Raw genomic sequence first — 24,543 nt, 5'->3', positions numbered from 1 at the left:
TACATCAGAAATAGAAAGTACAGTAGCATCACTAGCATATACTGTTCCGTGAACAGTAACACAGATTTTACTGTTCACGTGAACAGTAAAAACAGATTTTTTACTGTTCACGTGAATAGTGTCGTGAACATTAAATAGCCCAAGTGTATATACTTCAACACTCCCCCTCAAGCTGGAGTGTACACAAAGAAAACTTCAGCTTGCACAATAAGAATAAACTTGAAAAGTAGCACCAATCTTGAATCGTGTAGCAATGGCAGATGTCGATAAACATTGAGAAAACTTCACCCAGGAGATAATCAACACCAACTTAAAAAAAACTTTAATTCTTCATGTCAATAGAACCATCCAATTTTGAGAACAATCGACGATGTTGAAGCCAGACAAAGTCCATAAGTATAGCAGGATCAAAGACATTATCCATATAATGCCGGTAGTAGGGAGAAGTATCCACACTAAATCTTCGAAATTGCAACTCCAATGTCCATAAGTATAGCAGGATCAAAGACACCATCCACATAATGCTGGTAGTAGGGAGAAATATCCATACTAAATCTTCAAAATCACAACTCCAATGTCCATATAAATGCTTCACAAGAAGGCAAGTAATAGGCAAAGTATGGGTAGGTAAAAGACAATATTGATTATTGTGGACCAAGTTGATAAGGTAGTATGGGATACTATAGACCAAGTAGGTAGGTAAAGGACAGTACGAGTTAACTGTGAACCAAGTAGGTAAAGTAAAAGACAGTATAGGTTACTGCGAACCAAGTAAGGTAAAAGACAGTATGGGTTCTTGTGGATCAAGTAGGTAAGGTAAAAGACAGTATGGGTTACTGCGGTCCAAGTAGGTAAGGTAGTATGTGTTACTACGGACCAAGTAGGTAGGTAAAATACAGTATGGGTTACTACGGATCAAGTAGGTAAGGTAAAAGACAATATGGGTTATTGCGGACCAAGTAGGCAAGGTAAAAGACAGTATAGGTTACTGCAGACCAAGTAGGTAAGGTAATATGGGTTACTACAAATCAAGTAGATAGGTAGGTAAAAGGGCAATATAGGTAAAGATAGGTAATGATATTGTTGTAGAATGCCATAAGTTGAGGGCAAAGATCTTCACAAATAATATCCATCAGCACATCTTAAGTAGATATAGAATAAGGTACCATTCTCCCCCTCACGTGTAGCATTACACGTGGACAATTAATGATGATTAGTGACAAGCATCTTAAAGGATGAACACAAAAGAAACCCAAGAAGGAAAAGTAGCAGTCACAGAGCAGTGTATTATTCACCAATAAAGTTGATCAAGTAGCAGAAAATCGTCTCATAGGACAAAGTCTTGTGCACCAAGGGGGAAAAAAAATTTTGGACCACCGCTAACCCTTAGGCAGGAGCAAATTATCAGGAAAAAAAATATATTGAACCAGCTTGGAATCTCAAAATTGCAGTAGTCGTTGCAGCAATCCACTAGGAAGAAGTGCAATAACAGTTGCTGCAGTAGCGGATAATATCAGATCTCGGACCATAGCAGCAAACTTCTACTAGATTTGAAACTCTAACAGATCTCGATATGAAGGAAAAATAGTCCTCTAGGTCTTTGTAGAAGTATTAGATAAAAAGAAGGCTAAACTTGATTCTGAAATAAACGGAAGAAGTAGTAAAGCAAGAAGGTAGCAGCAGAATTTTTCAGAAGAGAGAAATTCAATGAAACAGGGGTACTAGTATACGACGTGCAACTAAACTTATAGCACAAACAATGGAAGACAATACTTAGGTCTTGCAATCCGAATTATGGGCATATCTTTGCAAGAATCAAGAGGAATCCCAAGACATCAGTATAGTGCAGATTGAACTTCAGATTTGCACACAAAAAAAGGGTAGTAGCAGCCTCAGTTGAATCAAATAGGTAGACATATCCCCAGAAAGCTTGGGGCCTCTTTGTAGTATTAATACATAGATACTTGGTGCTTCAAAAGTCAAAGAAGGACAATCATTCACAATTACTGCAGCGAAGGTTGGGGCTACCCTAGATAAGAAAAAGGAAAAAAAACTGGGCAGCCAAGAGAGAGAAAACAGTCCCTAGGTTTATTAAACTTGCTCTAATGCCATGTTAGAAAACAAGCATTAAATAATCAAAACAACAGCTGAACTTGAACAAAGAAAAGAGAGAAGAAGAAGAAGAAGAAGAAGAAGAAGAAGAAGAAGAAGAGAAGAGAGATGAAGAACTAGTAGAAGAAGCTCATGATTCTTGCTTAAAAGTCTAGAATCACATTGCCCTTTTATTTATAGCTTCTAATGAATCTAATACAAATTGAGAGACAATTAATTGTCCTCTAGAAAAAGGAAACAAAAAATTACAGCTTTAGTAACTTCCTAGCTCCTAAAATAGAAAGTTCTGAAAATAGAAACTAACACCAAAATAGAAACTATGCTTTCTAAAAACTCCCAAACTTATGTAGCAAGACTCCTACATCAGAAATAGAAAGTACGGCAGCATCACTCGCATATACTGTTCACGTGAACAGTAGCACAGATTTTACTGTTCACGTGAACAATACCTTGAACAGTAAAAACAGATTTTTTACTGTTCACGTGAATAGTGTCGTGAACATTAAATAGCCCAAGTGTATATACTTCAACAGTCTTGATCTACAATCATTCGTAATAATGGTTAACTACTAGGAGTTATTGAGATTACTTACTTATTTCAAAATTTAAATGGAACTTCTATGTCCTAACTATCTCACCTCAATGTTACTAATGGGCTACAGCATTGGGTTCTATTCCAATTTCACCACCACAGTCTTCACCACTTTAATAGTCTTTGTATCTGACCCCCAACGTTTGCTATATTGGTATTTGGGGTTAAGATAGTAAGCTGCACAATTTAAAATCTAACAATTAGATATTGCTTATGAATTTATGATCAAATCACTATTACCAAGCTTATGAATTTATGATCAAATTGCTATTACTAACAAATTGCATAAATAACAATTAGTTACCCGCCTTATGTAATGGATGCATAAGATATGCAGTCCATTTCTCATCGATGATCTTTAGGAAAGTCCAATCGCCTCTTGGATTTGTTGTATACAAAGCATCCCTCATTGCTTCAACGGAGCCCGCCACACATGGGACCTTTATAATGCAGTATATGAGCTTCACCACATGCCCAACTGTCTCCAGAAGTCATCTGGTAAAATGATTTTTTATGCCATGCAGCTGCTTTAAGTGTTGGACCCACTCCACTGAAACCAATCCTTAGATGAAAACATGGATCTCAGCACATATTTCTTGCCCTCACTTCTCCGTAGAGCCTTATGAACTTCATCTATAGTTTGTGGCGAATCTAGTGATACTGGTAGCACTAGGTCACCACTGCATCTCTCCCTCAAGATTTTCAAAGTGTAGCTGTGGTTATAGATGAAGTTAGTCACTTGTCTTGCCATCTCCATTATGCCCTGACCAATCTTGATTTTACCGATGACCTTTGGCTTTAAATGATGCAGTGGGCCACACACAGAAACCAAAACAGGTTGTAACTGCTGGAATGTATCATCATCTCCCCAGCCTTTTTGAAGTTGCTACCATTGTCTCTCCCAATCTACACAGCATTCCTCAACCCCACCTCTTCCACCACTTTCAGGAGGAGCCCATAAATGTGCTTGTGATCTTTTACTTGCCTTGATGCATCTACAGATCTTGGGAAGACTGTCCTCCAGTCATAGTATACCATATAGTTGATGATGGAGTTTCTCATTGTACTGGTCCATCCATACACATTATGGTGACCCATAACTCTCCCAGAAAGACCTCATACGTGCAATGCAGTCCTCAAGCTCCTTCTACTGTGGAAGATACACATTCATTATCTTATAGGGGTGGGGCCTTGGTAACCTGGACCAGCCTTTACGGTTTTGTCAATCATCGTCTAATAGTCATGGCCCCTTTCTGTTTTGGCTGGAATGGTGCTGAAGAGCATCCACTTGGCAACTGCTGCTTTGGCTTTACCCTTCATAGTCTTCCGTGCTTCTCTGATCTTGGGCTGCTTTGCCCTCTTCTTCCTAAACACATCTAGATGTTGCTGTAATATGGGATCTTGTCATGGAGGCACTACTGATGGAGGAGTATCTCTCTAACTCTATGACCTGAACATGCCAAAAAAGCCACCTAGCGCAGATGGTTTAGCTCCTGTAGCTCTAGAGGGACCAGCTGATGTATACCCTATTCTAGGGTTAGGGATTCTAAAATAGTTTCCCTAATATTAAGGGTTCGTGCAGAATCTTCCAGCAAAGTAATGATCGAAACTAGGTGGAAAAGAAAATATTGTGGGATGAACAAGGAGATAAAATTGGGATCTAAATGGGTCGGGGTTGGGCAAGATTTGGTTTAACAAAACTGAACAGGTGATAGGGGGTAAGTTAGTGTTTTATCAAATTCCTTATGAAAAAAACTTGGGAAACTAAAATTTATCCTAGGGTTGATGGAAAAAGAAGAATGATATAATTTGGATCAAGATGGTTAGTTATTAGAGATCTTGGAAAAAGAACCTTGAACCTTAGGCAATCTTTTCAAATCTTCTTTTCTTTCCTTTCTGTCTTTCTTCTTTTCTTTTTTCTTCTTTTTTCTTTCTTTCATTTTCTGTTTTCCTGATTGTTTTCTTTTCTGTTCTGCTGCAAGGAATAAGAGACAGAGAGAGAGAGAGGCTGAAGAAGAAAGAGACGGGGAAGGGGTGCTGCATGGTGTAGGGAAGGGTGGGGTTGCTGCCTAGGGGTATTGCAGGGGTTGGGGAAGGGACCTAGGAGTCATAGAGGGGCTAGGGATGTTTCTGTCCAACTGAGACAGCAATGGGGGAGGGTTTCTTGGCTGCTGCAGGGATGTGGGAGGGGTTGGGGAAGCTTGCATAAGAAAGAGGGAAGTAGGGGGAGAGTTCTTGGATCGCAGCTTAGGGAGGGGCTCTTGGATGCTGCATTGTTTAGGGCTGCTTTTGGCTGTTAATGGCTGCTGGAGTTTGAAGATGTTGCTGGAGTTATTGAAGAAGAATGCTAGTCAAGGTTGCTGATCATTGAAAACGAAAGCTTTTCTCTAAATCTGCCGTGGCCCCCTCCCATGGTCCTCCAAACTCAATTTTCTTATTCATATAATCAGACTTCACTTACAAATAAAGAGTAGGCCTTAATTTATGGCCTACTAAAAGAACTCGACACTACATGAGGTTGCTTCATAAATTAGGATCCCACCACAATAATCACAACCATTGAACTGAAAATTAAGAGATCTAGGGGTCCTTAATGGACACATGCTGAAATAAAAGTTTAAATAACTTAAAACTCTGAAAAGCGCATGCTAAATTCTATTTAATTGAAACTCTAATTGACACGTGCTTGAGTTTAAAAGAACTAAGGACTCAACTACTAACTCAAATCAAGACTTCTTAACCAAATAAGACTCGAGAATTAAACTGGAATTAAATTCCAACAACTAAATATGGCTGAAAATGCCCAAAATACCCCTCCGAGAGGATTTGGCCAGCCTAGGGAGGTTTCTTAGCGGCATTTTATGGGACCCCACTTAGGGTTTTGACCAAGGAGCAAATTCGCGTTCACTTCACCATCTCTTAATCCTGTGCTAGTTGTCACAACCTACCCAAATATTGGCCCGCTAGCTCAACATGGTAGGCCCACAAGCCTAACTTGTGAGGCCTACATTGTCTCGTCTAGAAAAATTCCTAGTTTTCTAAGCTTAACCCATTATCTAGAAGATCCTACACTTAGGTGGAAGACTATAAAATCTAGCCCTTTTTGAATATCTAGGTTCTAGAAATCTGCTCTTAAGTTTGTAAAATGCATGCTTTATTCCCTAAGATTTCACACATAAATGTGCTTATCAGGGAAAAATGATCCAAGACCAATCACTCCAAGGAAGGCATGAGCAAGGCCTCTTCAAGTAAGGAAGGCAAGCCTCAACAGGACAAGAAGAACATGTTCACACCCAAGGACACTTGCTTCCTTTGTGATGGTCCACATTGGGCTAGGGATTGCCCAAAGAAGAAGGCTCTCAATGCATTGCTCGAAGAGAAGGTGTGACGAGGTGCACATGGGGTCCCTATAACAACTAGGTGCCTTTAAGGCCAAAAGTAGTGGAGGTCAAAGGTCCCTACCTCACAAAAGAGTTTGATGTACGTGGAAGCGTGTGTCAATGGCATGTTGACTCAAGTCATAGTTGACATGGGTGCTACCAACAATTTTGTTGCGACAGAGGAGGCAAAGGGACTTCGAGTAACAATGTCCAAAGGAGGAGGATGGCACAAGGCTATTAACTCACAAGCTCACCCCACAATGGTGTTGCTCGAGGAGTCGCAGTGGTGCACATGGGCAATTTTCAAGTGGTATTGGGTGTGGAGTTCCTTAGGCGAGTTAAGGCCATATAAATGCCCTTCATTAGCATGGTGAGCATCATGGAGGAAACCGTGCCATGTATGATCCCGGCAGCTTGTGCAACTAAGGAAGGTCCTAAACTTCTTTTTGCCATGCATTTGGAGAAAGGAATAAAGGAGGAGATCACCTATTTGACTATGGAATTAAATTGCTGCTTTTGTGATCTACTCCATTGTGGGAAACTGTGCTAGCGAGTTAAATCAGTTGTCTTGGTTCGTGGTATCCGAGAGAGTTCTAGGTGAGTCATATACTTGTACTAAACCTGAAACCTGTTTAGTCATATTTAATTAACTATCTCCGACCATCTTTTCTTTCGCTTTTATTTCTAGTTTTGTTTTCGGTGACTCCATTCATAGGGTTTCACCTACAGCCCATATACACCATTTGAATCCACCTAAATCCATCGCACGGCCTAAACACATCGTCCCCTTCATCCTATTAACAGTGCACATCAATTTAACATACTAAGTCCAAGTTTTTACCCCTTTCTTGAATTTTTGGATTCTCCAAGAAATACAAATTTCGAAGTTAGACCTACATTAATCTAACTGTCAAATTTGCCTAGAACTTGGAGGACTCATCCCTATACATAATCCTCTAGGTTTGATCCAAGTTTCTGGTCAATCAGACCACTCAAACCCTATTTATGGTTGTCCCTTCAAAGCTGGAAGTCCATCCTGTTAAAACTTCTTGCCTAATTTGTTTCATTTTGAAAACAGCCTTGTATTGCCTAATCTTACAGACACTCCATTAATTCTTCAGTTCATTTGAGCACCCAGAAGGGCCAGAACCCCAATTGAGATACCTTATCTTGACATCCTACCCATAGCAACCCATCAACATTATATAGATCCTCAGGCTTTTCCCCTTCTTCTTCTCCTTCTCTCCCCTCCATTATAAAGTACCAAGCAAGTCTGGAATGCAACATCAGCAGTAGGAAATAGCAGTTTGTGAGCACCAGTAGGGCAAATAGGTGCAGATGCAATGTAGAATCACCAGAGACTCGAAGCAGAATTTACAATCAGCAACAACCTAACTTGCTTAAAAACAAAAGCCGTGAGTTCTTGAAGTAAATACATGATAGCATCAAGATCTAATCCAAAATCCGGGTAAACTTCTTGAAACTGTTTCAGGTTTCTCAAAATCAATGCCTTAAATGTAGAGGAAATTAAATTTTGTTAGCAAATTTTATGGGGAAGTAAATTTAGGTGTTCTACTCATTTAAATGGCCAGCAATCTGCTTATTGTCGTGGACTTAATAGTAGGGCCCGAGGCTAATGTGAATTTGTATCTGTATTATTCTTCAGCTTTGGACCAAACCCTGGGCCTACACTTTTGGCTTTTTATGATTTATGCATATCTCATCATTTGTTGATCAGAATCCAACTTGGGCTAAGAAAGGCAGGATGGTCATTCCCCCTCCCCCTTTTTTACTCAAGTTCTTTGAGAATTTTTTTATTGAGGGATCTTTTCTACTTGTGTGGTTGAGCTACATCATATCCATTGGTGCATTTTAGGTTGGTGCTGGGACTAACCCCCTGGAAGGAGCTGCACTGGGAATTTCACTTCTGGAATCTTTTGCATATTCTGGGGCTTTATTGACAGTAGCAACAACCCATCATGCTGAACTCAAAACTCTCAAATACAGGTATAAATATTTTGGTGTTACTGATGGATTCGTCCATTTGACAATGTTAATGATGGTTCCTGCATTATTCATCCCAGAAAGTAACTGTCAGTTCCATTGGCTATTATATTGCTCAACAGATAGGTATAATTGGATTATGTCATTTTTAGATATGAAGGCTAAACTGCTGTTTCCTCCATCTGTTCAATTGATGTCATCAAGTTTCAACAACATTTTGCAGTAATGAAGCTTTTGAGAATGCGAGTGTGGAATTTGATGAAGTCAATCTAAAGCCAACTTATAAGATACTCTGGGGTGTGCCAGGTTCTCTTTCTCTCTCTCTACCCCCCCCCCCCCCCCAAAAAAAAAAAAAAAAAAAAAAAAAGAAGAAGCCCAGCCATACACATGCATGCACATATAACTTTGTAATTCTATTGGCATGCAATGTAAGGTGTCTGGACTGGCGTTTTATTCTTCAGATGATTGTATCTGTAAATAAAATAAATTTCAGCTGCATAACTGATTGCAGATTGAATCTTGAAATCTATGGCAATTGAACTGTATTTGTTAATATATGAAGGCATTCTTTACATAAATGGGAAGGGAGGGATTGTGTGGTCAATACTGTGTTGATGCCATTTTTTAATAAATAACCCTCGATAGTGTGTAGTAATGGTACATGGTTTATGTATGTGACGACAATTATTTGGGCAAAGCTTATTGCTTTTTTGTTTAATTTAATGGATGTGTTCTTAATAGGATATTCCTGGATTGTTAGTTTTTTTTTTCTTCCTCTCTAGCAATATAGAATCATAGGATGTAAACATAAAATTACCTCTAAGATAGTGACATTGTTGGTGGAATCATCTTCCATGTTAATACTCGCTTAGGTTCAGGACCTTATCTTCCCTTTCGGAACGATTTTGAATTTGAATTGCTCCTTAAATGGTTAAGACGTATGTAAAGAGAAATTTTTTTTGGATGAAGAAATAATTATATTAAAGACAAAGGAAAGAATAATGGGAACAACCTTCAGGGGGGAAGGGAGAAAAGAAGAACTAAGACCCTAAGAAACAACAATAAGCCCGTTCCTTGGGGAATCAACAACCGAGGGGTGGGGGAGAGAAGAAATCCTAGCTGAAACATCAAAATGGATGGCCTTCCAAATCACTTCTAGAGATGGGGATTTGGAAGTCCATCGCCTAAGATTGCTCTCCCACCAAAGATGGTGGATGTTAGAAAACAAGCTTTAAACAATCAAAATAGCAGTTGAACTTGAACAAAGAAAAGCGAGAAGAAGAAGAAGAGAAGAGAGATGAAGAACTAGTAGAAAAGACCTGTGATTCTTAGCTAAAGAGTCTAGAATCACAGAGCACTTTTATTTATAGCTTCTAATGAATCTAATACAACTTGAGAGACAAGTAATTGTCCTCTAGAAGAAGGAAACAAAATATTACAGCTTTAGTAACTTCCTAACTCCTAAAATAGAAAGTTCTGAAAATAGAAACTACCACCAAAATATAAACTATGCTTTCTAAAAAACTCCCAAAACTTATGTAGCAAGATTCCCACATTAGAAATAGAAAATATAATCAAAACAACAACAAAATACTGTTCACGTGAATAGTAAAAGCTGTTTTTACTGTCCACGTGAACGGTAACGTGAACAGTAAACTTCCAAATTTACGTATACTTTAACACTCCCCCTCAAGCTGGAGCATACAAATCTCCCATGCCCGACTTGCAATGAGATAGACCGAAAACTTGGTCCGAACAGAGCTTTGGTGAACAAATCAGCTAGTTGGTCAGTAGAGCTCACAAAAGGAGTTGCTATAAGCTTCTTCTTCACTGCATCACGCACAAAATGACAATCTACCAGTATATGCTTCATTCTCTCATGGAACACTGAATTACTAGCAATGTAAGTGGCTGCCTGATTATCACAAAACATTTTCATAGGGGCAGAAACTAGAAATCCTATTTCCTCTAACAATGAACGAAGCCACATCAATTCAGCAACGGTGTGGGCTATAGCCCTATACTCAGCTTCAGCACTAAATCGAGCAATGGTGGACTATTTCTTACTCTTCCAAGTCACAAGATTTCCACCAAGAAAAGTACAATAACCTGTGGTTGACCGGCGATCAATGACGGATCCAGCCCAATCTGCATCAGAAAAGGCAACCAAGTCCATACTCCGATTTGGTCGATAGATGAGCCCTTTTCCGGGCGCACTCTTGAGGTACCGAAGCACTCTCATCACTGCATCCCAATGAGCCTTCCTAGGAGACTGCATAAATTGACTCAACACACCAACAGAATAAGAAATATCAGGACGAGTAACAGTAAGATAAATAAGTTTCCCAATATGACTCCTGTAACGATGGACATCATCTAACAAGTCACCATCATCACGTCCTAACTTCAACTGAGGATCCATGGGAATGTCACTAGGTTTAGAAGCAAGCATGCCAGTCTCAGTCAAAAGATCTAACACATACTTTCTTTGTGACAAACTTACTCCTTTTTTACTGCGGATCACTTCAATCCCCAAGAAATATTGTAGATCACCTAAATCTTTGGTTTGGAAAGATTTTTGTAAGTGTGCCTTAACTGTATGGATTGCATCAACATCATTGCCTGAAAGGACAATATCATCAACATAAACTGCCATAATGATAACACAATCACCCTGCCGTCTAACAAACATAGAGTGATCAGAATAACACTGTACAAAACCAAAAGATTCCACAGTCTTGCTAAATTTCTCAAACCAAGCCCGTGGAGACTGTTTGAGTCCATAAATCGCTTTATGAAGCTCCTGCAAACACGAACATTGTCCTCCCCCACGAGCAACATACCCTGGAGGTTGCTCCATGTAAACTTCTTCATGAAGATCACCATATAAGAATGCATTTTTTATGTCAAGCTGAAAAAGAGTCCAATCATAATTCACAGCCAAAGATATCAAGACACGGACAGAATTAAGTCTTGCCACAGGAGAAAAAGTCTCAAAATAATCTACACCATATGTTTGTGTATAGCCCTTAGCCACCAAGCGGGCCTTAAGCCTTTCAACCGTACCATCAGAATGGTACTTAATTGTATACACCCATCGACAGCGGACCACGTCTTTCCCAGGAGGTAAGTTGACTAAAGACCATGTATGACGAGAATGTAAAGCATCCATTTCCACATCCATAGCGGCTTTCCAGCCAGGAATTTTAAGAGCTTCGGTATGATGGGTTGGAATATGAACGGCAAACATAGACAAAGCAAGGCAACAAAAGCTAGGAGGGAGATGAGAGGTAGAAACAAAATTGGAAACAGGATAAACAATGTTAGAGTGTAAAGTGCAAGTACGAGTACCTTTCCTTAAAGCAATTGGTAAGTCATCTGAAGGCAGAGTGGGATCTCCACTAGAAGAATCCGCCGGTGGAGAGGATGAAGAAGGAACATCCGTAGGGCCAGCTTCAGGCTCCACTAAAGGAGAGCCGCTAATATTGTTAGGAGGAACTCTACTATCCACAATATGTTCTGGCAACTTATGTCTTCGCTGATAAACCTGTAGAGGAACATTGCTAGTGGAAGGAACTAAAGAGGGAATAAGAGGAGTATCATCCAAAACATTTTCAATAGACACAGATTGACTTAGATAATAAGGAGTGTCTTCAAAAAAGGTCACATCCGCACTTGTAAATTGTTTGCGAAGAACCGGATCATAACAACGAAAACCTTTTTGAGTGCATGAGTACCCAAGAAAAATACACTAAATAGAACGGGGGGAAAGTTTATCCAAAGGATGTGGTATGTGAACAAAACACACAACCAAAAATTTTGGGTGGAACTGAAAATGGTTCTCTATTGGGTAAAACAATTGAAAAGGGAGATTTTTCAGAAAGCAAAGGCATAGGCATGCGGTTAATTAAATGACCAGTAGTCAAAATTGCATCACACCAGTAACTCTTTGGAACATTATTCTGAATCAAAATAGCGCGTGCAACCTCCAAGAGGTGAAGATTTTTGCTTTCAGCCACTCCATTTTGTTGGGGAGTGAATGAACAACTGGTTTGATGAATCATTCCAAGGGAATCACACAAGTTAGATATATCATGTTGCACATATTCTAAAGCATTATCAGACCGAAAAATTTTAATAGGAAGAGAAAATTGAGTCCGAATTTCATGAATAAAACTTTTAAATGTAGTTAAGAACTCTGTCTGATCCTGTAAAAGATACAACCATGTAAAACGGGAGAAATCGTCCACAAAATTAACAAAATATCGAAAACCATGCCTCTTACTAATTCTACAAGGGCCCCAAATATCGGAATGAACAAGAGAAAATAAGGACTCACTACGAGAGATAGAGCATGGAGGATAGGTGGCACGATGATGCTTCCCTAACTCACACGCTTCACAATTTAATCTAGACACTGATTTAAAAGAAGGAAATAAAATTTTTAATCTAGGTAAAGACAGATGGCCTAAACGACAGTGCCACTGGAGAGCATCTACACAATCATCAGAAAGAGCAGCAATAGGGGTAGCATAATCCAGATAGTAGAGTCCGTTCCTTTCACACCCTCCACCAATCGTCTTCCTCGTGTGAAGGTCCTGGAAAACACAATAAGTGGGAGTAAAAGTCACAGAGCAGTTTAGTGCTTTAGTTAATTGACTAACATATAATAAGTTAAAAGGAAAGTTAGCAACATGAAGTACGGATGATAAAGTAAGAGAAGGTGTAGGAGAAACACTTCCAGAGCCTAGAATAGGTGTGGAAGTCCCATTAGCTATGACAACAGAATTTTTAGTGGTAGATTTAAAAAAAGAGCTAAAAAGTGATGACTTACCAGTCATATGGGAAGAGGCCCCTGAATCAATGATCCAAGGGGTGGGAGTAGAAGTGAGAAGTGTTGTGTTACCTGCATGAGAAAGTGTGGCAGCAGAAGTACTAGTGGATGTGGAAGCGCCAGTTTCAATATTTTGCAATCGGCGAAGGATTCGGCTTACATCATCTCTTAGAGTCTTAGACAAGTCCCCTGAAGAAGATCCAGAACCACTATCGTTATTTGCTACAGTATGAGTACCACCATCAGAAACGGCATGATTGGCAAGGTGCTTGGCCCACTCTGGTTTCCATGTTTGGCCCAACAAGCTTCCACTAAGTGCCCTGTTTTACCGCAATGAGTACAAAGTCGAGATGTCTTATCAGACAGTTGAACACCACGACCTCCAAAAGACCTACTAACTCCCCCTGAACCACGACCACGTCCCCTTCCATAAGAGGTAGTGAAGGCTGAATTTTCTCCTTTAGAACTTTTGTTTGGAGAACTCCCTTCAGGCAAAGCAATACGTTGAAGTCTAGAATATGCTTCACTAAGATTAGGGACATGCTCACCAGCAAGAAGATGTCCTTTGACAGATTTCAGTTCAGGGTTCAATCCTGCAAGAAACTTAGACACAAAAAATTCATTCCATTGGGCCTTTAGCTTCTCTATATCAGTGGTGAGAGGTTGAAAGACATTCAACTCCTCCATCATGGCTTTAAAGGAGTTGTAATAATCCTGCAGAGACTTATTAGCTTGCTGAAATTGAAATAGCTTTTCATAAATACTAAAAATCCGAGTCATATTTTTAGCTTGGGAATAAGTCTCTTGCAAATCATCCTATATTCCCTTTGCAGTCTTATGGAACATAACATTCGCTGCAATATCAGGTGCCATACTATTCCACATCCAAATTTTGATGATTGCATCATCTTGGATCCAACTAAAATAGGATTTGTCAGTCTCAACAGGAGGTTCATCCTCAATGAACTTAAGCTTACCTTTTGCAAGTATGTACACCCGAACCGCTTGTGACCACAACAAGTAATTAGAACTACCTTTGAGCTTGATAGATGTAATTTGAACGTTTACATGATCTCCTTGAGATCCTTTTGATTCAGCTGTACTCATGATTGAGTCACGTGTAAGTGAAGACATTAAACTGAGGTAGATAGCACTCAAATCAGTTTTCCAAAACTTGAAGTAGAATGAGCAGAAAAAAAAATTTCTCCAACCTTAGGACAGAATAGGAGAAAAAAAAGAGAGAGGTAACAAAGGTATCCAAGTTCTGGAACGTGTAAGAGTAAGGTAATAGGTAGAGAAGATCAATTCACATGAATATCTGATCTAACAATCCATAATATACAGCATTAGGTGGCTGCACACCAAGGAAACAGAAAAGAAAACAAGAATTTCAGAAGAGAATATTGAAAACAACACTATTTTGATTCAATAAAGCTCTGATGCCATGTTAGAAAAAAAACAAGCTTTAAACAATCAAAGTAGCAGTTGAACTTGAACAAAGAAAAGAGAGAAGAAGAAGAAGAGAAGAGAGATGAAGAACTAGTAGAAAAGACCTGTGATTCTTAGCTAAAGAGTCTAGAATCATAGAGCACTTTTATTTATAGCTTCTAATAAATATAATACAACTTGAGAGACAAGTAATTGTCCTCTAGAAGAAGGAAACAAAATATTACAGCTTTAGTAACTTCCTTAACTCCTAAAATAGAAAATTCTGAAAATAGAAACTACCACCAAAATATAAACTATGCTTTCTAAAAAACTCCCAAAACTTATGTAGCAAGATTCTCATATTAGAAATAGAAAATATAATCAAAACAACAACAAAATACTGTTCACGTGAATAGTAAAAGTTGTTTTTACTGTTCACGTGAATAGTAAAAACACTGTTTACGTGAACAGTAACGTGAACAGTAAACTTCCAAATTTATGTATACTTTAACAGTGGACAACGGCACTGAAGCCTAGCCTACCTATACGGTCACAAAGGGAGGCACCAGAGAAGTTTCTCATCACCCAGGGCTAATCTCAAGCAAAACCAAGAGAACGTCTTAATCAGGGCTAAATGGTATCAAGGGCTTTTCTCTAGAGGGAACTAGTGAAAAGGCATGAAAAGAAAAGGTGCTCGATGTCCTTTGAACCATTCCAACAAAGGATACAATTGGGGTTAGCTGGGATGTGCCGGCTAATGAGAAAGGATTGGGTAGGAAGGGCAAGGTGGAGGGTTCTCCAAACGGTTACAGAGTGGTGGGGGATATGACCTTTGAACCAAGCTAATGGAGGCCAAGGGGCACGGAAAAGGTTCTAGGTGGAAGAAGAGGAGAAGGTTTTAGAGGGGGAAGGGAGCCAAATAGTGGTGTTAGTGGGGGAGGTGGAGAGAGGGGGGGAGGGATTCCAAACCTGTGTGAGATTGGGGTAGGGGCGGGGGCCAAGAGCCATTAAGGATGAAGGCAGACACAAGGGTAGATTTAGAAATGCCAGTATCATAAACAGTACGAGGACCTGACAAGGTGAAGAGAATACCCATCGGATGCCACGGGTCTAGCCGAAAGGAGATGGCGAAGCCAGAAGAGATAGCGGTTAGGGCCCTAGGTCTCAGGAGGAGAAGCTTTCTCCAGACCCAAGAAGGGTTGGAGCGCATACGGACGGTCCAAAAGGAGTCGAGCGGAGCCAGATAGGAGTAGACCCAGTGAACCCAAATGGAGTCATGCTTGGAGGTGATTTTACAAATTAGCTCGAGAAGACAAGCCATGTTCACATCACGGATCCTATGAATACCGAAGCCTCCTTCAAAGGTAGGGCAACATATGGTCGACCAACTTACAGGGGAAGGAAGTGGGAGGCTTCCTGGCCTTTCCAAAGGAAAACAACAAAAAGGGACTCCATAACGTGGATGGTAGATTTTGGAATAAAGAAGATTACACACCAGTAAAGATAGGATGATTAGAGAATAGAGCGAATGTCATATCATGTTGTTGGGTGGTCTTTATTCTCTTGATTCTTAATTGTATTTACCTGCTAACAATCACCATTGCTTTAAGTTAGATTGTATGGTCAACATTCTCCGAGGTAATCAAAAGTCGTCTTTATTAAAATCAATTATTGTGCTCTAGAATTAAGGAATTATTTAAATGTCTTTTAAAATGTGACTAAGTGGGACATTATGGTGTTATTACCTATTTGTTGGAAGTCTGGTGGCCATCTGTCTGCTCCAAATGGTCCACGATCCTGTTGTCTTTAGAATCTATTTGTTTGCGGATAAAATTTCAGCAAAATAAGATTTTCAATCTCAAAAAATCACTTCTCCAAGGGGACAGCAGCCTTAGATCTGTAATTGTACCTATAATATATCAGATGAGAGCACTAGAATTAATCGGGACATAACAACGGCAATATCACAGTAGATAGTTGCTCCCATTTAATATGAAGAATCTAGCTGGGAATACGGAGAACTCGTTGTGATGATCGTGACACGTGACTTATTCCAATATATCAATCATGGTACTATCTTCATTATCATGCTTTCAAATTGAATAAGGTTGGAAATCTAGGAGAGAGGCTTGAAGAGATTGAAGAAACAAAAGAATTTGGACCAATAAAAGGTCAGAAGAGGAAACAGAGCCTTGAAAAAGTCTATGCAAGTCTCAAAACCATGAAAAAGTTGATCTACCGTAAAACACTAAAAGAATCGCTCTCAAACCCTAACAAAAGTCTAACTTTTCATGAAGGTCTGTAAAATCATTATTTGGGGAGATATATGAACACAATGAGGAAAGGAAGAACCCTTAGGGGTTCAGGGATAGAGAGGGAAATGAAAAAATGAAAAAAGGTCATAGATGAAGAGGAGGAGGTGAGAGCCTGATCGGTGAAAGCTAATAGGTGGCAGAGGCCAGGTTTTAGGTCTAGGCAAGATTCCTAAGAATGGTTCCCGCTCTGATACAATGATGAGTGGGGGACTTTTGGATGATAATGATTTATGTCTCTAAGAAGCACTGTCATGTTTCATTTAGAACAAGAGAAAGTGAATAACTACTAGTAGACCACCAGGACAAAATAAAATTACAAAGAGTTTTTTGTTGGTGGCTCCCTTGAACGGGGGTGAAGCTGAAGGCACCTCCGTTAAGTGCAAATATTACTGGAGGCTCACTCTTTTATTAATGTTTACCCACACATAAAAGAGTGAGTCACCACTCTATTAAGTAATTCAAATTTTTTACTTCAAATAACCAAATACCCTAATGTAGGGTGTCATGACCGAACTACCCTCCGATACCCAACCCTTAGGATTCCGCATTCACCCCTGTTCTACCTGCTCATTGTAGGAAACCACTGACCCCCGCCACCTTACCCCTGCCAAAAATAACCCACCACCATCCCCTACTGGAAATCACCCACCATCCACCATTACAAGCCATTCTCTCTCTCTCTCTCTCTCTCTCTGAAAATTACCATCCCCACCCCCAAATTCCGATCAATGGCAGCCCCTTCATTCAAGAATTTTCTGAAATCTTTACAATTTTCTGACTTAGTGCAGCTATAGCAAACCCAAAGCAACACCTTTGATAATCTTGAACCTCTGCTTCTAGCTCAGCATCGATTTTGGCTGATCAAAGAGGTATTTATCCAAGCTTACAAGAAAAAAATCGCCTCTCTTGCGACATCATCCTTGTAGTTGAGAACCAGATTCCTATGTTGCAACTAACCCATGCTTAAGATCTCAAATGCAAATTCCTATTGAGATCCTATGGCGTCCCCACCTTTCCCTACCGGAAATCACCATCACCAGCCCTTTCCAGGAACCAACTGCATGCTGAACTACTCTCCTTTTCATCACTGCAAATACAGACAAGAAACAAGAGACTGAAACCCTAACTATTTAAAGCAGAAGGGATGGGGAGCAAAGATCGTGAGTCTTGCGCAGTGACGAAATTTGTTTCTTTCATCGATCCACCTTAGGAGTCTGGATTCTGGATTTTCTTATGGATTCAATCGATGAAGCCCATAAAAATGCTCCATAAGGTCCTTTGCCTTCAAATCCATTGATTTCCACTAAGCATAGAAACACTCACGCCTCTAATCCTATAAGGAGAGAAGCTCTCTTTAAATTCACTGTTTTCTTTAAACCCATAAGTGGTGGAGTAAAGTTAGAAAATGGCGTTCATGGCTTCCAAAGAGTAAAGCTTGGCAGAGGAAGTAAGATAAAATATAAACACAAAAGATAGAGAATAAGTGAAACCTTAAAGACAATGAGCAGTTGCTTTACTTGAAACCTTCACAAACCTCTAAGGAAAGGTTTTTTTCCGAAACACATTCTCAAAACGGGCAGCAGAAAACCCCTTGATTTGATTTAGCAAATGCAAGAAAGAAAATTTTCAAAAGTTTACCAAAACAGGAGTCTGGAATTCAATGAACAAATTAGGTCGTAACAACAGTAGTTCCATCAGTGCCGCAAACCCTTCCAATTATGACGAAGATTCCCCAGCTGTAGCTGTAGACGCCAATGTTGGCATCGGAAATATTCAAAAGAGGATTTCAGCCAGGTTACATCGGGAAACCACTGGTGGTTGGTAGGTAATTTTGAGCAGGGGGAAGGTGGGGGCGTTGGTGCTGGGTGATTTCCAGCAAGGGGTAGGAAGAAGCCTTCTTCTGCTTAAGGGTTGGGTATGGGTGGGTAGTATGGTCATAACTCATAACACCTTACATAAGGGTATTTTGGTCATTTGAAGTTAACAATATGAATTACTTTATAGAGTGGTGACTCACTTTGTTAAGTGTTGAGTAACCAGTAATATTTGCAATTAAGGGAGGTGCCTTCAGTTTCACCCCCACTTAAGACAAGCCACCAGTAAAAAAAAAACTCAATTACAAATATACCCTAAATGCCCCCAAAGATCACATTACAACAGATATGATGATACATGATACTTTGAAGTTTGAACCTTGACTGCAGGCAAGCTTTTGTTTGGTGCTACAGTTTCCTAAATATGGATCAGAATCCAGCTTCATCCTTCAACTTGATATGTAAAGACATGTACTTTGATGTTAGCTCCAAGCTTCACTTGTTGCCTCATCATTTTGACTTTGTCTATATTTCAAAAGTATTGGACATGTTCGACAAGTTAATTGCATATGATTATTCAACATTTGACCTTTCAAATTCCATTGGCTTTGGAAGGTCTAATGCTTGGGGAGGGTAGGCAATAGCACATAAGATCTCAGCTTTCCACACTTAGTTGCTGCTAAGTGTATCACTTGTCTTCTTTTGTCTAAGCTAGTAGTGGTTGTATTTCTGTCATTTTTTCATATTACTCTGTCTTACTTTCTTAAATACAGGGCGCTCAAATGCAATCGATGTTTCTGAAAGATTAGGACTACCAAAAGCAGTTATAGATAGTGCTCGTGAACTGTATGGAACATCTAGTGAAAAAATCAATGGGGTAACAATCATCAGCTCATAGACATGAATCTTACTATGCTATTGATACCTGTACATATGCTTTTCTTTTCCTTAAAAGTTTTTATGTATTTGGTCTACATATGTATGCTACTAGTTCTCCTATAGAGGACTCAATCTTTTTTTTACCATAAATGTAAGGGAGCCCATCCTACAGTCCTCTTAATTTGGTTGGGTCTATAATAATGAAATGTTTGGTTATTTGCTGTCTATTTATATGTTTTACTCTATCGTATGGGATGACACTTTGGAGAAGTGGTGAGAAAGGATATACATGGCTTAGGCCTTGTATCTAGTATGGACCCGAAGGTAACGATTCATGACATTGACGCCAAGTAGTTGGGTTAAGACTTGTTGTTGTTGTTGTTGTTATTGTTGTTGTATGGGATGAACAAAAATTCGTCTTTTATCTCCACTTCCCGATGCTTTCTACAATCAGTCATCAAATGGACACTTATTTATTTGGGAATAGATTATGTGAGGGAAATTATGTTTTATAGAAAACTGATTATCATTATTTATGTTATGTTGCAAGCTACATGATTTGACCTGTTTGCAATTTGTAACTACCACACATACCTGGTCATTTACATTAATACAGACCCTGCAATAGCTAGGACTCTTAGTCCTAGTGGCAGTTGCATGGGCTTTTTTAGTCCTTGTGGTTTAGGCAGTTAGCAGGGTTTATTCTTTTGGATTTGTATTGTAGCTCAGCCTAATTATTGATAGGGGCAGGGCTGCAATTAGGAGAAAAGTTAACCTCTAATCACAGGCCTCTTCTTCCTTGCGACCCTACTTTCTCCGTTCTTCTCTCTCAGTTTCTTCTTTCTTCTCAACAGCTTGTTTAGTTACAGAAATATTGGGTTCTAACATGGCATCAGAGCCACTTTAACTAGCACAAGTTGTTCCCAAATCCTCTCTGCTGGTTAAAAGACTTGGAAATCTCTCTTCTGGTTGTGCAGCCACCTTCTGCTGCAAGTATCTAATATTGGTTCCTTCTTCAGCAACTCAGGACTTAAATTGATGTTATTATTAACCAAGGATCAAGTTGATAACAAGATTGTTATCTCTGATCCAACTCTCTTCCTGTGATGGTGTCGTGCGCAGTTTTTTTTTTTTTTTTTTTGGGGGGGGGATTTGGTTGAAGGTTCAATCTTCTTATTGTTAAAATCCAGACTGCTCTTCTCTTAATTATTCAATATAAGCTATCAATGGACATGTTTTGCTGTTTTATGGTACTCTGAACTGCTGCTGCCCCTGCTTTGGTATGACTTCTTGTTGTGAATCTATTTTAGGTGCCATATTGTATCCTTGATGACTCCAGTAATAGTTTTGAGTGCTACGCATCCTTGGAATATTACTAATAGCCTAATTATCAGAATCGACTCCAACATTTTAATTTTTCTTTTGATATTTAGGGTTTTTTTGGGGTTTGGTTGCTGCCCTACTGTAGTCTTGCTCTTTTGACTTGGTTTTAGTTGGCGTTTGTTGAATTTATCATTGTGGCCACTGAGACCACTGCTGCCTCTGCAGCAAATACCCCTACCCCTTCTTTGGAACATCTGAACATTCAGATTGCCAAAATTAAACTTCAGGGTAGTTCCAATTATCTTTTGTGGGCACTAGCTGTCTGTGCTTAAATACTGGCGTAAGGAAAATTATCCATTATTGAGACTTCAGCACTCTCTACGAAGGACAAGGATTATGATAGTTATTCTAAAGATAATGCAAATTATGATTTGTTATGCTACAGTATTGTGGCTAATATTATATTTTATTCAACTGCTAAGGGAATATGGGATGGTTTGAAGGAGACATTCCCAGGATAAAAATATGAGTTGTATCTACAAACTCTATGAAAAAATTTTCTGGTTCCAGCAAACCTGGAAATCTCTACAAGACTATAATAGTTCGTTTAAAGGAATGATGCAAGTGTTGAACATTAATACAGACCTTGAGATACCTAAAACACAACACGATGAATTTTGTCTCAAAATTTCTCACCGACTGGTTCCTGAACTTAAGCAGATACAAGGGCATTTATTAGCTGCAGAAAGTGTGCCCAGTCTGAGTGAAGTCTTTGCTCATCTCCGACCATTTTTTCTTCCAGTGCTTCCACTTCATCAGCTCTTCTAGGGGCAGAACTTCTGCCTTTACGTCTTCCCATGGCCATGGTCATGGTCATGGTCAGTGGGAGGTCGTCTATCTAGTGGTTCTGTTGGTCAGCCTACAGATCATGCTTCCCGCTAGTGTACTTTCTGTAGTAAATCTGGACATTTGCTGGATACTTATTGGGCTAAGCATGGTAAACTAGAATGGGCAATTAGCCAGTCATGTGGTGTTTGATGGTGCTTCTAATGCGATTCGTCCTACCTAAGCCATTATCTCTTCAAGAGATCAACCCAAAAGTCTACCTGATGATGTGAGCCAGCTTATGCTCCACTTCGAAAGCCTTGAGGCATCTACTTCCACTTCCCATGGGGCTTCCACATCATCACCTTGGATCTTTTATTCTGGCACTTCCACTCGTATAACAGTAAATATATAGATATAGTTAAGGATATGTATGATGGTTCGGTGACTAGTGTTAGAACAGTGGGGGGACAAAGTAATGAATTCCCGATAACAGTTGGGCTACATCAAGGGTCAACTTTAAGCACATATCTATTTGCAATGGTAATGGATGAATTAACCAAAGACATTCAAGATGAGGTCCCCTGGTGTATGCTTTTTGCGGATGATATTGTGTTGATTGATGAGAACCAAGTGGGGATTAATACCAAATTAGAATCAAAAGGCTTTAAACTTAGTAGATCAAAGACAAAATATTTAGGTTGTAACTTTAGTCATGATCGGGCAGATGATGAGGTGGTGATACTTGACGATAAAGAGATTCCTCAAAGTGATTGTTTTAGGTACCTAGGTTCAATCATAAGTAAAAGAGGTGATTTAGAAAATGAGGTTTCCCAAAGAATTAAAATAGGGTGGATGAAGTGGAGAGGTGCGTCCAGGGTCTTATGTGATTGGCTTATTCCATTAAAGCTTAAAGGAAAATTTTATAGGACCGTTGTTCGACCAGCTATGATATACGGTGCAGAGTGTTGGGATGTTAAAAAGAATCATATAGATAAACTCAGTGTAGCAAAAATGAGGATGCTAAGATGTATGAGTGGCAAAACTAGGATGGATAAGATAAGAAACGATCATATTAGAGTTGGTCTGGGAGTTGCTCCCATAAGTGATAAACTTAGAGAAAGTCATTTGAGGTGGCACGGCCACGTTCAACGGAGACCTATAAATGCTCCTGTACGGAGAAGTGATATAATCCATATTGAAGGAATTAGAAGAGCTAAGGGTAGACCTAAGATAACTTTAGGAGAAGTGGTGAGAAAGGATATGTATAGCTTAGGCCTTGTATCTAGCATGGCCTCTAACAAAACTGATTGGAGGGCAAAAATCCATGTAGCCGACCCCATTTAGTTGGGACAAGGCTTGTTGTTGTTGTTGTTGTTGTTGTTGTTGTTGTTGTTGTTGTTGTTCCACTCGTATAACAGTAAGTCATCATTGTTTACTTCATTTTCTGCATCTAACCATCCCTCATCTATCAATTTTGCCGATGACACTTCCATCCTATATTAGGAACTGGTTGATGTGAACACAAAGACCTGCTGGCGGAAACTCTAAGTTGGGCCCCAAGATGGTTCCAAGAAACCACCCTAATCTGGCTGAACCCCTTTTGAGGGTTATTTTAGGCATCTTGCGCCCTTTTTGAGAGTTGGAATCACTTCCATCTCTAGTCTGCGAGTTTGACTGTATTTTTAGTTTCCATTTTGAGTCAAGTTTGGTTTGTTAAAGAGCTATAGTTTGAGTCTTAAGTTATCTAATTAGCCTGTGCTTAAAAGATAAAGTGTGTAGCAAGATTCCAATCCTAGGGTTGTGGTCTTGTAGTAATTTGATTTTGTTTTGAGTGTTTTGGTCTAGAGTTATCTAACTCAAACACACATCTGTTGGATCTGCCATAATTAGTGACATCTAAATCATAGATCCAAGGTCTCCCTAAAATGATGTGGGCGACACCCATGTCTAAGACGTCACACCAAACTCTATCCTCATACCTTGCAAAGTGTAGGGGGACTAAACATCTCAACCAACAGGAATGGTGGACCAATAGACCCAGGCAACCTTGTAAGGCTTTGGGTGAGCCTCAGGTTTAATCCCCATGTGGAACACAGTATGTTCTGCCACAACTTTCATACAACTCCCACTGTCAGTGGCAAGTACACAATTCTTTCCCTCGTGGCAAGTGTAGGTGATGAAAATATTAATCTGCTGCTAGTCTTCTCCTCTGCCCTTAGGTTGCGATATCATGCAACGCACTACACTCGAGCAAGAAATGTCAGTAGCCTCAAGCTCGTCGTCGGATGTGGAATGTGGGGCTATATGTCTCATTAATCCTAATCTAGAGATAGTGACCTCTCCATGAACCTCCTCATCAGAGATATCCTCCTAGGGACAATAATCCTCATACTGGTCATTTTCATCATCATTATGTCCACAATCCTCATGATCCGCCATCTAAAGATTTCAATTGGGGCACTCTCTCACAATGTGTCTCATACCTTGACACTTGAGTTACCTCACTGGACTAGATCCCAAGATAGCCTTACCCTTATTGTCAAGTGGCTTGGGTAGGTTACTAGGTGGTTTTGGGGTGCTTGTGGAAGATTGAGGCCTCTTGCAGCTTGCATCCCCTATTCAGGTGTTCCTCCTTTGGAAGGAGAGTTTCAAGGCTTTCTCAACCTCCAAGGCTACCATAAAGGCTTGGAAACATCACGCACCATGAGGGTGTGTAACTGGATCTCAGTGCAGAGTCTAGACAGGAATCGAGGCAAAATCATAATGATCAATCTTTCATTCAGTATAGAAATGACGTACATAAACAATGGTTAATCCCAATGTTAAACCTAGACTAACATCTAACCAAGCATCGAAGAGGATTTAAAGAATAGAGAATAAATAAACTAGCATTCTAAGAAAGTAACTTCAGCAATAGAACTAGCTGTTAAGGGATGGAAGAATGAAGCAAAATTCTGGCAGAGAGGGTACTGCCGTAGGGATAAGGAGAAGAAGAGAGAAATAAGAAAGAAGGGGAAAGAAACTATAAACAGAA

General features: G+C 39.6%; 1 protein-coding gene across 4 annotated transcripts in view; it reads left to right on the top strand.

The window, feature by feature from the left end:
• Positions 1-24,543, top strand: part of LOC149013969 (DNA mismatch repair protein MutS, type 2) — a 162,086-nt gene that overhangs the window by 124,208 nt on the left and 13,335 nt on the right. For all 4 annotated transcript variants that reach the window (XM_089158269.1, XM_089158266.1, XM_089158265.1 and 1 more), the window contains 3 exons: positions 7,961-8,091; positions 8,312-8,394; positions 19,253-19,356. In XM_089158269.1, the coding sequence (XP_089014395.1) occupies positions 7,961-8,091; positions 8,312-8,394; positions 19,253-19,356 (318 nt within the window). The remainder of the gene's footprint in view (positions 1-7,960; positions 8,092-8,311; positions 8,395-19,252; positions 19,357-24,543) is intronic.

Source organism: Hakea prostrata, chromosome 6, assembly GCF_041222555.1.
Source record: "Hakea prostrata isolate BN-2017 chromosome 6, UWA_Hpros_2, whole genome shotgun sequence".
In the NCBI taxonomy this organism is placed as follows: domain Eukaryota; kingdom Viridiplantae; phylum Streptophyta; class Magnoliopsida; order Proteales; family Proteaceae; genus Hakea; species Hakea prostrata.
Note: the sequence above shows the minus strand (reverse complement) of the source record. Positions and strands in the feature narration are given on the sequence as shown.